At 45.1% G+C, this 12,992-nt stretch overlaps 1 protein-coding gene across 1 annotated transcript in view; it reads left to right on the forward strand.

The window, feature by feature from the left end:
* The first annotated feature begins 1,537 nt into the window (after positions 1 to 1,537).
* Positions 1,538 to 12,992, forward strand: part of adgra1b (adhesion G protein-coupled receptor A1b) — a 148,320-nt gene continuing 136,865 nt past the window's right edge. Inside the window, exons 1-2 of the mRNA XM_076077200.1 lie at positions 1,538 to 1,758; positions 12,648 to 12,719. Coding sequence (XP_075933315.1) covers positions 1,538 to 1,758; positions 12,648 to 12,719 — 293 coding nt within the window. The remainder of the gene's footprint in view (positions 1,759 to 12,647; positions 12,720 to 12,992) is intronic.

Below are 12,992 nucleotides of genomic sequence, written 5' to 3' on the forward strand. Positions count from 1 at the left end.
CAATTGGCTGAGCTTTTAATGCGTCATCCTTGTTACAGAGTATCATTTTCTACGATATCGTCTCGTCACATGATCAAAAAGAAACTTTACACCGGACAACATCCACTTATACATTACCCAGCAGACATCATCACATATCTTCATATGACAAATATACCAAACAAAATAAGAAATTATTCATATCATTAAATAGTGTTTTCTGATTTATTTACATAGTTTAGGTATAATAAGCGTATCATTTTGTTATGGATTGCCACTGACTGATTGCCTGCCCAACCGTGACATAGATGGGTTTGATTTTTAAATGGCATTAATATATATATATATATATATACAGTATATATGACCAATACACGTACCCTCAGTGAATTCTGGGATATATTATATTGATTGTTTTGATTATAATTGTATGACTTATGTGGAAGAGTTGTATGACACTGCAATACACTGTGAAATACATATAGTATTCATTATATTTTGTGGGAGACTTTAATAAATGAATTGCATTGCTGGTCGACAGCTTGGGTCCGTGTTTATTTCCTGTCAGCGCATGTCATTCACGTGCACTGTAACAGGAAATGAACCGGGACACATTTGACAATTGTGGAGAATGTCACAGGAGAAAGACGGACTTGTAGTGAGACAGCTGTGGGGGTATCGCAGTGATTCATTTTCACTTTGTGTTCAGGTAACAGAAGGACGGTATAAACATCTCATTCGCAGCTGCTCCTGAGTAAATGAGGGGAGCAAAACAAACCGCAACACCTTTTAAATCACCCGGTGTAAATGTGACGTCCCAAAGCGGGACCCGGGGGGACTTTTCGGGCGACCCCCCTCAATAGAGTGGCGCAGTGAAGAAAACGTCATTGTGAGTTGGGACGAGACTGTTTCTCAGTGACTTAAAACGGGAACAAAATTATGGAAACACCCGCTGTGGTTTTATCGATATCAGACGTGTCATCCAACTGGTGTATGTGGCCTCACGTGCGCACGCTAGTCTGCCGGGACTCACTCGGCGGGGGAGGAGGGACTTTCATTGGACGCTGCGCAACAAGTCGCCGGGGCGCAAGAAGTGGATGATGGACGAGCGAAAACGGCAGCACCGAACGGCGTGCAGTAGCAAATTATGCTAAGTAATGACAGTAACTACCTCAGACACACGTTTCGCTCGCGCCGCCGCTTAAGAAAGGATGTGTCGCAGTAAAGTTTATGCGGACTTTGAAAGCGCGCCGTCGGAAGTTTTTTCTCTCTCTCTCTCTCACCGAAACGGGAGAACAGTTTGGAGGACTTCTTCTATCAAAGCGAGGCAAAGATGCAGCGCTTCCCCACCAATGATGGTTAACTTTCCTCTCGGCGTTTAACGGCTGAAAGTTTCCAGGAGGGGGGCAGAAGGGGGGTTAGGGGGACGCAGCAGGTGAGATTCGGACCGCGGCTGTAACGTGACCGGAGGGCGACGATGTGAAATGGTCCCGACCTGTCCCAGAAGCTGGGAGGAAATAACCTGAAAGTAATAATAAAAAGAGAATCTCAGTCCACCATGAGAGCGCTGACGTTGCTGTGCCTCGCGGTCGGGCTGTGGGAGTCGAGCCTGAGCAACAGGAACTGCCCGGACCTGATCGTTGACAGCTGTCACTGCTCGGCGGAGAGGACCAAGGAGCTGAGCAGGCAGCACGTCCGCAGAGTCAAAGTGGTGTGCGAGGACGTGGACCTGATGGACACGCTGCAGACCAGCTTCCTGCCCAACAGAACCGTGTCCCTGTGAGTATCGGTTCCGGTCCACTGTGCTGTGTGATTTTTGTTGTTGTTTTATTTTTTTTTGGAAAGCGATTACAGTGAGCAGTCAAAAGTTAATTTTTGTCCTTGAATTCGAAGAGACCCCGTCTAGAGGATGGGGCCCTTGAGCGCCCTTAAAGGGCCCCTGGAGATCCTTAAATCCCCACTCAAGGGGACCCTGAACGAGCGGGCGAGAGCATTAACCGCTCTGAATTGATTCCACAAGGTTAAAGAGCTCTGACACAATTCATCAAGAGCTCTGTTATCCAGGATGAACGGGTTCTTTAGAGGGGTTCCACACCAATCAAGTAAATCAATACACCGTGGCTTATATTCCACAGAATATTAATCTACAGATATAATATAGGTCCGTATGTTGGCCATAGAATGAAATATCACTCCCCAACAACAATCATATGGAAGTAGTGTGGTCATACCTCAAGAGAGCAAAGCAAAACACAGAATATTCACCAGCATTACGGGTACTAATTCAATGTAAATAATTGGTACTAATTAGTAATTACATCCTTTGTTTATAAGACCAAACACTTACTTATTTAATTGATGAGTCAGGACAGGAAACAGATTGCCAACAACTCTGATAATTGATTTATTGTTCCAGTCATTTAATAAAGGAAACAGTCCAAGCTGCTTTCTCTATATATCATGTTAAATGGAATACGTTTCAGGCTATTGCTCAGACAAAATAACAACAGACAAACAAGTTATCAAAAAGATAACCAACGGATTTATAGATGATGAAGAATATTATTTAATCTAGATGAAGAAATGGGAACAGCGATAATCAATTCAAACAGCGTCAGAAACAATAACACATTTGAAAAGTCATCTTAATTTATCCTATTTAAATCCTGCAAGTTCAGTATCTACTGGCATCTAAAGCAGGTCTGGGATCTGCTCTGATGGGAAGAGATTTAACGTATAGTGAGGCAGCTTCGTGTAGTGTGTACTTCTCTTCTTGCTGCTGTGATGAACACCATATTTATGGCGGCCATGCTCGTCTGCACCGGAAGACCCTCAGCGGTCCCCGCAAACCCACGCTTGAGACCCCTGCGTGAGCCCCTATGCTGCTTTACGGGGGGGGTGCCATAGATCTGTAGCGCTTCGACGGAGGACCTTTAGTATTCACCTGCGCCTCTCCTGTAGATGAAATAGCACTTCAAATGCTCGAGGGGTTGATAACTCTCACCCCCTCTGCAGGTGCGCGGATCGACTGCTAGATTAATAGAGCGTTTTATTCTTGGAAACTTGACGTCTGCCTTTTCCCGAGAGTGGAAGCAAAACACGGAGACGTCGAGGCCCTCGACAGGTTGCAGGACGACCGCTCGCTCTGAACCGAGGGCCTGGTTTATTAGTGTCAATTTATGTGGAGCGCTGTTTTGCTTCCGTGCAGGGGGGGGGAGCTGCTTTTGTTCCTTTTTAAGTGGGGAATGGTAAAAAGACTGTGTTTTTTTTGCGTTCGACCATCCGTCAGAGTGTGTGTGTGTGTGTGTGTGTGCGTGTGTGGGCTGCGGTGCGGGCGCTAACGAAGTTTGATTTATTTCTAAATTGCTCCGCAAAGATGAACTTAAATATATGGTAGGGATCGAAATAAAGGCAAGGTGAAGCTCTCTCTCTCTCTCTCTCTCTCTCTCTCTCTCTCTGACATACTGACACCCCCTTTTTTCTTCAGCTCACTGGAGAAACGCTGTTCTGAGATCAGCCCCCGTCCCTCGATGTGACGGACCTTCCGGCCGAGCCCCGGCCGGCCAGGAAGCAGTTTTCCTGCGTTAGGAAATGTGACCTTTTGTCAGGCCGAGGTGGCCTCCCCGCTCGCTCTTTTGTTTGGATGTGCTGTGCAAATAAACAGATGCATCAGGGGGATGTATGCACAAACCCCCCCCCCCCCCCCCCCTCCCGACTCTCTCAGGTCTTCCCCTGATATCACCGCCTTCGTCCTCGTAGAGCCGCTCCCTCAACGACGGCTCTCGCTTCAAGCGCGCCAACCGGGATCCAAATGCCACCTCTAATTAAAGGAGGCACATTGGGTTTTGTTGCTTTTCTTTTTTTTTCTTTTTTACTATCGGACCTATAAAATGTTTACGAGGAACTGAGCCTGCGATAATGCGCCGCCTTGCAAAACGCCAAGAAAAACAACTTCACAATCACACGGGAGAGCGTAAATCAGGAAGCTGAAAACAAAGTGTGCGTGAGAGTGTGTTCGGTAGCTCTCGTTTCTCTCGTTTTTTTTTTACTCAGCTTGAGAGTGTGGGCCCGCCACCTGTTGTCTCAGGCAGTGCTCTGACAGGAGGGGGGGGGGCAGCTTGTGATGGGAAGAGACAAGGGGATAGAGTGAAGATGGGAGATGGGCATGGAGAGGCAGTGAAAGAGCCATTAGAGGAATGAAGGGGAGTGACAGAGAGGATGCTGGGAAGGCGAGAGATGGGAAGCATTTGGTTAAAAACAAGTAACCGGATGGCCGAGCGAGAGGCTGATTGAGATGATGTGACTGCCGTTAACTGGTTGTTTGGTGGGTGGAGGGGTGGGGTGTGTGTGTGTGTGTGTGTGTGTGTGTGTGTGTGGGTGGGTGGGTGTGGGGGGGAATTGTAACCGAGCCTCTGAGTGTCTTCGCTGCTGGAAACTGCAGACACACTGTGCACTTACATAACCGACAAGCTTATGAAGTCCCTACGAACTTCTTGTAAGGTACTACGACTGATGCCGCCGTCCCTCTCACTGGCCTGTTTTGCATCATTTGCATAATATTCAGACTACTTTATTTTTACCTGCTGAGTGTGGCCGGCCCAGTGTTTCAGGTTTCAATTAACTTTCACACAGGAGAGGTACTATCCTGTGTTGCAATCAAAATTCACTTAGTGCAACAAACCCGCAGTGTACATTTGGGCACCTGAATTGTTGTTTAGTCTTTGAAAAGAGCAGCTAAAACGCATTATATTATTACAGTAATGTCCCTTTAGTGAACATAAAGGTCAGGGTGAGGAGATGCAGACCATGTATTGCCTCTGCACGGCTCTCAACATGGTGACCGCTGAGCCGGAGGCTCGCTGCTAACGTTGACAGTGACACTGACGGCGCTAACAGTGTTAACCTGACAGGGAGGGGAGGCTCAATGGAGAGCCTTTAACAGCTCATCACATGACCAAATGGGTCATCGTTTATTTGCTCATCCGTCTGTCGTTGACATTACCGCGGAAGCTTTTGGTGTTGAACATTGTCATAGGTTTAATCATCTTCAAAGGGTACTCTTTAATTAGATTATTATTTTTTTCTACTTGGAAAGAAAGCAAACGGCCTAAAACAACACACCAGTTATTTTCTTCAGTACAGACAGCTACAGCTTGTTAGAATTCGTGAAAAGTAAAAGGTGTTTTTTGCTTCTTATTTTTTAATTCGTTGTTCCTAGAGAGATAATAATAATAATACATTTTATTTGTATGGCGTTTTAAAAGGTACTCAAAGGCCCTTTACATGGCAAAAACAGAAACAATAAAAGCAATTAGATTATGAACAAAAGAGATGACGTGACAGTAAAGAACTAAAACACACATAACGAGCATCACAGGTGAGAAGCAGACTCAAGTTTTGAAAGTGGCAAGTGACGGAGAGTGTCTGAGGTGCTGGGGGAGGGAGAAAGCCCTGCCCCCCCTCCCCCAGGTCCGATGCTTGGACCGAGTAGGGGGGGTGAGGAGGTTGGCATGGTGGGAGCGTGTCGGTGCAGAAGCATGGCTGTGAAACAGTCCCGTGCTGCAGCGCTGCTGGTGGACAGTTAGTGATCTCCTCTGGTATCGATTCGTGGGAACAAACGTAGCATGTCGAAACACAATTCATTTTATTTTCCTCTTTCATCTTTTTTTTTTTTTAATCTCCATAAATATTATTCTGTGTCCCCCCCACCCCTCCACCCCCTGCTCTCTTATTTTCCTTCTCTGTTATTCCTCGGGGGGGCTTTTTTCCTCGTCTGCCGAGGTGCTGTTTGTGCTTTACCCTTCTTCAGAGTTGTGAGTACTTGTGCATGAATATTTCATCGATGTGCACACACACACACACACACACACATGGGCCGCGGCACGCTGCGTCCTCCCGTGCCCCCCCCCCCCCCGCGAGCACCTTCTTAGCGTAAAGCACCCTAAGCGGTGTGTCGCTGGTACACACGGCTGTTAATCTGAAGACACGTGACCCCGGTGACCCCAGATGGTCTCACGCTGTGAGGGGTCCCGCCAATCTCTCTCCCCCTTCTCTCCCCGTCCCTCAACTGGCTTCGCTCGCTCTTATCTCCGCCGATATGGAAGATTTAAAGAAAGCAAAAAAGGTTTATCTTTAGATAAGCGCACTCTCCAACATCAAGTCGTCTTAACCCCCAGAGGGTGTAAAACTTTTAGAGATAGCTGAAGCCAAGAACGTTTGCCCTCGAGTCATCCGTGTGCTCAAGAACCGTGGGGGGGGGGGTCGGAAGCGAAGCGAGCCGGCCTCCTCGATAAGCCTCGATTGGTTCACCCCTTTAACCGGCGAAAGGGGTGGGCAGCTTCCTCTCGGGGGGGGGGGGTTGTATTGATAGAGAGAGTTTGTGCTGCCCCAAAAAGCTCCGTAACTACCGTTCGCGCGGCGTGCTTTGAAGAAAACGGCGGTTTTGCCCCAGGCCATGATGACTCGCTGAGGGAGAGTTCGTGACCGCTGGGGGAGAGAGAGAGAGAGAGAGAGAGAGAGAGAGAGAGAGAGAGAGAGAGGGGGGAGTCGGTAAATCGCTCTGCAGCCTTGAAAAAACCCAAGAATGTGTCGAAACCCAGACTAAAAATATTAGGTAAAGATAAATACAGCGTCTGCCAAGGATACTACGCTATCCCTCCTCCCCCACACCGCTGAGTAAATACTGAAGTTACTTAAAGGCTCATAAATTTGAGGGCAGAGGAGGGTAACTCGCTACTTGTTGTCTCTCCCCTGACGTCTGACTCGCTGTAAAACAAGGTGATTAAAACCCCGATGTGTGTTGCTTCTGTCGCACGCCGTGATCACAGTGGGAAGAACATTAGTTTCGGGGGGGGGGGTATTTAGAGGTCTTGGCAAGTGTCAGCTTGTATATCTGTCTCTCAAAATGCCACCTCACCTCGTCTACATGTTGCTCAGATCAATGCGAGGCGTTGATGTATATCAAGAGGTGGTGAGCTGAACACTTTCAGATGGCTCCAGCCAAGTGGGTACAGGTCGTCGTAGGTTCTCACTTCCGACCCCTCGAGCACCGGCGCTTGGTCAGAGGCGCTAAGTTTGACATTATGACGCTCTACGTACCTCTCTAGCCAGTTTCTCGAGCGGTGTCTTCTCCGTCGGACCTCTCAGAAAATATCCCAGCTGGAGAACGGAAGCCAGAGCTCCTGTTGAGGGAAGAACAGTTATGAGTCTTTCTAGCTGTGTTCAATGAATTTTGCTGTCGCCTTATGACCTAAGGACTGACTCAAAGGGTGACTTTGGAACAATCAATATCTGTTAATAGAAATTTAAATAAATCCTCAAACCTGGAAAACACTGAAAACTCATAAAGAAAAGTCCTGGAAAATTATTTCAATTTTGTTGTATTTTCCTTTAGCTGAGAACTTCTTGACTTTCTAACGGAGCTACAGGTGCTAAAGGATTGTGTGATAAGCTGATGAGTCAGTGGCAACAATCTCCACTCTGACTTTGAATCATACGTTTAGATATATAAATGTGTATATGAATCAGATTTCCAGAGAGAGGAACATATTGGTGTATGGCCCGATCCCTGCTCGTCGTACCAGCTAGATCATCACGGAAATGTTTTTGGAAAATGTTGTCCGACCAACAGCCAATTTAAATTTTTTAAAGGTTGCTATCATATAAGAGCAAGACATGCTGCACATTAGCGAACCTGGAATCTTTTTTAACTTGGAAAAAAGGACTTCAATGATAATCAATGATCAAAATAGGTCTTCATGTGTGACTTCATTTCATGTCGTTTGACTTTTCAAAGAGTTATTATATTGCTTGAAAAAAAAAAAAAAGTCTCAAGTTTGGCTTTTGAATACATTTATCAATCCAACCACATAAGATAAGATAAGGTAAGATCGACTTTATTTTATATTCATGAACTTTAATATACATGAACTTTGCGGCCTTGTAATTTTGAGCTCACGATAAACGATAAACCCCCCCCCCGGTGTTGTATGTACACACGTCCGGCTGTGGCCCAAATGACACAAACCATTTGCTGCGGCCCACAGAGACAATGCTGAATCGGTGTGCACTCCTCCCTCGCTGAGAGCAGCATAATTGATAATGTAAATACAGAGCTGGACGGACGCTCCAGAAGTCTGTCCCGAGCTGTTTACATAATGTTCAATTCTGTTTTTCCTGCGATTTCCTGGACGTTACGCAGAAGCCAGAGATAGGCACGCAGAGGTCGGCGAGCAGACGCGCACACACACACACAGATACGCGCGGCATGGCATAGCTAAGCACAGGACACGCTTGAGTTTGCACAAACAGAGGCCGCCTGTCCCTGAGTGGGACGTCCGCAGATGGAGGTGTAGCGGTTTTCAGGGGAACAGAAGGGAGACCCGGGACAAAACACAGCGACAGCACTGGTATCTCAGGATCTCAGTGTTGACTGCCTTCGCTCCATCGCACCGTCCATATGTGGCTTTAAATAAATGAGCCCTGGAAGCAAAAGAATAAACTCCACCGGGCCTCTGGAACTGAAAGCCATTATGAATTTCGGATTATTTTTTCGATAAATCTGTGGGTGAAATATTGTGAAAATGTTTCTCACCACGTCCTAGTCGACTCCCTGCCGGCTCATATCTGCTGCGGTTCTTCTGCTCTCGGAGACGGAAACCCCAGAGAGATATTGACGTCTGGATTGGCAACAATAAAAATCCATACGAGTTGTTGCTCACTTGCTAAACGGCTGACTGTAAATCCAGTGGTCCATTCTTACACAGCCGAGGTGTTCTGATCTATTGGTGGACAAAGAGGAGTTTTACAAGCCCCCACCTGTCTGCTGTTTACTACTAACAGTGGTAGGCTAGCATCACTTACAAAGACAAGGGGCATGGCGTTAGCAAACTATATTAGCATGAGGTTCAAGGGTTATTTGTGTATTGTTAGGGTAGCAATAGTTTTATTTTTGAGCTTGGGGGAGCTTGCAGTCCAGCATCTCCACTTTTCTCTCATTAAACTGAAGCCATTTCAAATGAAGAACATCAAAGTGTAATTCTAACCACCATGTTGCTCGTCTTTTACATAGACCACCATCTAGTGTGGATGATGACTTTTGGCCACGTAGCTTTAGCCTCTGTCTCTTAGCATGTTATCCAGGTAAAGTATACTATTACAACGGTTTGTATAATATCTTACAAAAGGTTATTTTCCGATTTCTTTTTTTTTGTCACCTACGAACACGAGTGATCAGTGCACCTGCACGAACCCCTGCAGCTCAGAACTCGTTTAGACGACAAAACTCTTTTATTTAGGGTTGAAATAATCACGTTTGAGCTACTTGGTCAGGTTTATGGGAAAGTGGGTTGGCTTAAAATAAATACTATTTGTTGCGTAGGCATAAAAGTAGTCACGTAAGTTATATATTCAAAATGAGTCAATGTGGACTTGTCTCCCGGGTGAGGGTCCCGTGTTTGTTTGACCCAAATATCCCCCCCGACCTCCTCCCCCACGTGGGCTATCTTTATTCTACGTCACCTGACTTCCATAAAGGCAGCCCTGCACTTCCTGTCTCACAGTTACATTGGTTATATATATACTAATTGTAGTGCATTACGTTTTGTAAAGTATAAGTACAAACGGTGAATGAGAACAGCCTGATCCAGTAGTTAGCTATCATGTTTGTTTAATACACCTTTTACCTTTTTATGTACTAAAACAAATCAGCTGAAAGCAACACAAGTCTGGTGAAGACGGAGTTTCCAACTAATTCACTGAGCCGTAGCCGTAGCTGTAAATCCTCGAGCCGTCGACTTGAATAAAAAGACAAGACAGAATAAATTTGTTTGCTAAATTTTGAGTGGTAAATCTTCCCGTATTATCGCTGTAAACTGCACTGTCAGCCAATTGTCTCCTCTGGTACTATGATATGTATCTCCTGTGTGTTCTATGCGTCTTGTTTAGGCTTTGCTGATTTGGTCTTTTTGCACTCTGACAGGTGTGGCCATTAGTTCTCTGTAAATACGTTTAATCCTGACGTAAGGGAGACGTGATATTCTCGGCTTTTAAGGGTAAAACAAATGTAAATACGGTCTTGGATGTTGACATGCATTTGCTGAAAGGTTTGTGTGCTTCCTGGCCTTTTCGCTGAGAGGGGACTTCCTTATTTTCAGTCCTGCTTCTTGTGCCAAGACAACTGTTGTCGCTCCGGGGAGAGACGGGTGCTTTCCCCGAGGAGAACGCACCAGCAGGCTTGTTAAAGTAAGACAATATTAACTTAACCTTTGCGTACGCATTAGTTAACACCATATCAACCGACCATATTTCTCTATACAAGAGAAACATTTAGCTCCTAACCTCGTAAATATCACAAAGTAACCTTTTCTGGTAAATGAATGACAACTCGTTCAAATAAATAAAACATTTAAATACATAATTAAAAGGCTTTTTTAAAGAATTTAAACCCCCCAAACTTGAATTCTAATAGAATGTAAAGCAGCTACAGTTTGTAGAATGATTCTATTGAAGTTATTCCTTTTTAAAATGTTTTAGACGAGTCACTAATCACTTTAAAATAGTGATTATAGCTGATTTAACTTACAGACATGAGATTGATCTTCTTATGTCACTCTCGTTATACAATAATATAAATTCATCCCCGTTTTATTGATATCTTACGAAATATTACTCCTCACTTTTCGTGCATTTTTCCTGCAAAAGTCCAGCAACATGAGTCTGTTTTCGCTTGTTACATGCATACTGTCTTTTCAAAATAAACTTCCATCTTCACAGGAAACAACTAAGCTTTATCAGGACTGTGTCGGCGTGGTTTGATTAGACTTGATTGACGGTGGACTGAAGGCATAAGAAGCAACCCCACAACTGTCATCACATGTTGACTGACAATAATGTTTTATTTATATTTGAATACCGATCGGTAACTGAACTCTGTGTAACTGAACCAAACCAAACTGAATTCAAACCAGTGAGATGAGCTCCGACAAAAACGGCACAGAAAGAAACCTCGAGAGAGAAACTGGTCCAACTTCAGCAGAAAATATTGTGTTCACGGAGGACCCCATCACCCGTAGTGTGAGGCCGACTTAGAACATATATATCATCGTCTTCAAACTAATTCATGACTGCAATCTAACTTCACTCCTTGTTTCCATATCCTTTAGTTTTCATCTTATTTATTATTTGTTTGAAAGGATTTCCACAAACATCGCTTCTCTTGCCTCTAATAACCACACAGAGAGACATTTCTTCACCACCTGTAGCGTCCTGTCGTATCACCGTGTTCGGCCAAACGGAGTGCACGTTATTAGTAGACTTGATCCAGAGTCTGAAATGTCTCTTGCACTCGAGCAGCAGGTAACACAGCAGGCCTGATGTGCTCTAACGAGTCACCGTGGGATCATAACATCGGACTGTACTGTTTGCACTCGAGTGTGTGTTTTTTAGGGTTGTTACACTTCCTGTTAAGGACCTTTTTTTTTATCATTCTCATACCTACAAGAATAAGTTTGTTTTTTCAGTTCGGCTCAAGTTAACCAATAGAGAGCTGAGAAGTAGTCGGGGTTAGGGAACAAATACCACTGTTTCAATAGACAGACCTCACAAGAGTACTAATATCGGTGTGTGTTTTTACGTGATTGTATTCTTGTCTGGGTTTTTTCATTTTGAGGGAAAGCTCAAGGGCCAACATGCTGAATAATGGGACACGACTTTGTGTGTGTGTGTGTGTGTGTGTGTGTGTGTGTGTGTGTTTTTGCCTGCCAGTAACACTCAGCAGGAAGTCCCGTGCAAGCACTTTTCTTTTCTCGCTAGACAAATGCATCACTTGATCGACATATAGTTTTTACAGTTCAGCGCGGACATAATTCATCTAAAAAGTAAAAGAAAAAGGAAACACAGCGACGTCTGTTACTGAAATCATGAAAATCGGAGGCGCTGCATCGCTGCTGAATATTTATTCATCACTTAAAGATCCCTGCGGTGCGTTTCATTGATTTGTTTGCTGTTGTAATGTGAGCAAACGGATGATTGAATTGTGCTGAACTGGCTTTTTTTTTTTTTTTAAGCTGTTCAATTAGGCCGATATTTTGACGTGGAGGAGCGGAGGATGGGGGGGGGGGGGGTGGTTGGATCATTACCCATCTTGAGCACAGACGGCCATAAACAACACGGAGACGTGGCCGGGATCGGTAATTCACAACCGCAATCTCCTCGGACGTAAATCCTTAGCTTTGGCCAACATATTGACAGTCAGAGGATAAGCAATTTATCAGACATTCCAATAAGTAACACCGGCTACAGCTGTGGCCATCCCACAGTAGTGGGTCCCGTAGACTCGCCTCCCCCTGCTGGCCATTAGAAAGAATGCAGCTTTTAGGCACTTCAGCATTGGCTTCACAACTGTGCACACTGTGACCTCACAAAACACGTTTTTGGTCATAACTTAAGAATTAGTTTGCTAATTATGACAATTTCAAACGCATGTCTAAGAGGATAAAACGATGAAGCGATGACATTTTGGACAGACATGGATGTTAAACTGCAACATGACTGGTCGGTAATTCTAGTTAGGCCTACTGTCGTGATATTTACAAATGTTCCACCCTCCACTCGTTCTCGCATCGCTCACCTCGTCCTCTCTCCGTCCACGTCTTCTATCCCCTACACAGAATCCTGAGTAACAACAAGATCTCCCTGCTGAAGAACGGCTCCTTCTATGGCTTGGCTGCCCTGGAGAAACTGTGAGTACTTAAATCAAGCTCTCTTTTACTGTTTTGTCCTCCACAGAGTCCTAATAGCTGTTGTATCGCTCCGTAGAAAAGGAAAAGGCAAAAAAAGATAGGGGACATGGTGGGAATTAGGAGATCCTTGTCGGCAGAAAGCTCGCCGGTAGTTTTTCCACCTTTCAGACCTCGTGCTTCACCTCAATTGCCACAGTAAGTGTCCTAAAGGGGGTAATATATAGCATCAGATAAAGGCCTAATGCAGTGCGCTTTGACGGATGGACAGACTGC

The sequence above is a fragment of the Anarhichas minor genome, unplaced genomic scaffold (genome assembly GCF_050575085.1).
Source record: "Anarhichas minor isolate MPS153535 unplaced genomic scaffold, ASM5057508v1 ptg000058l, whole genome shotgun sequence".
Taxonomy (NCBI): domain Eukaryota; kingdom Metazoa; phylum Chordata; class Actinopteri; order Perciformes; family Anarhichadidae; genus Anarhichas; species Anarhichas minor.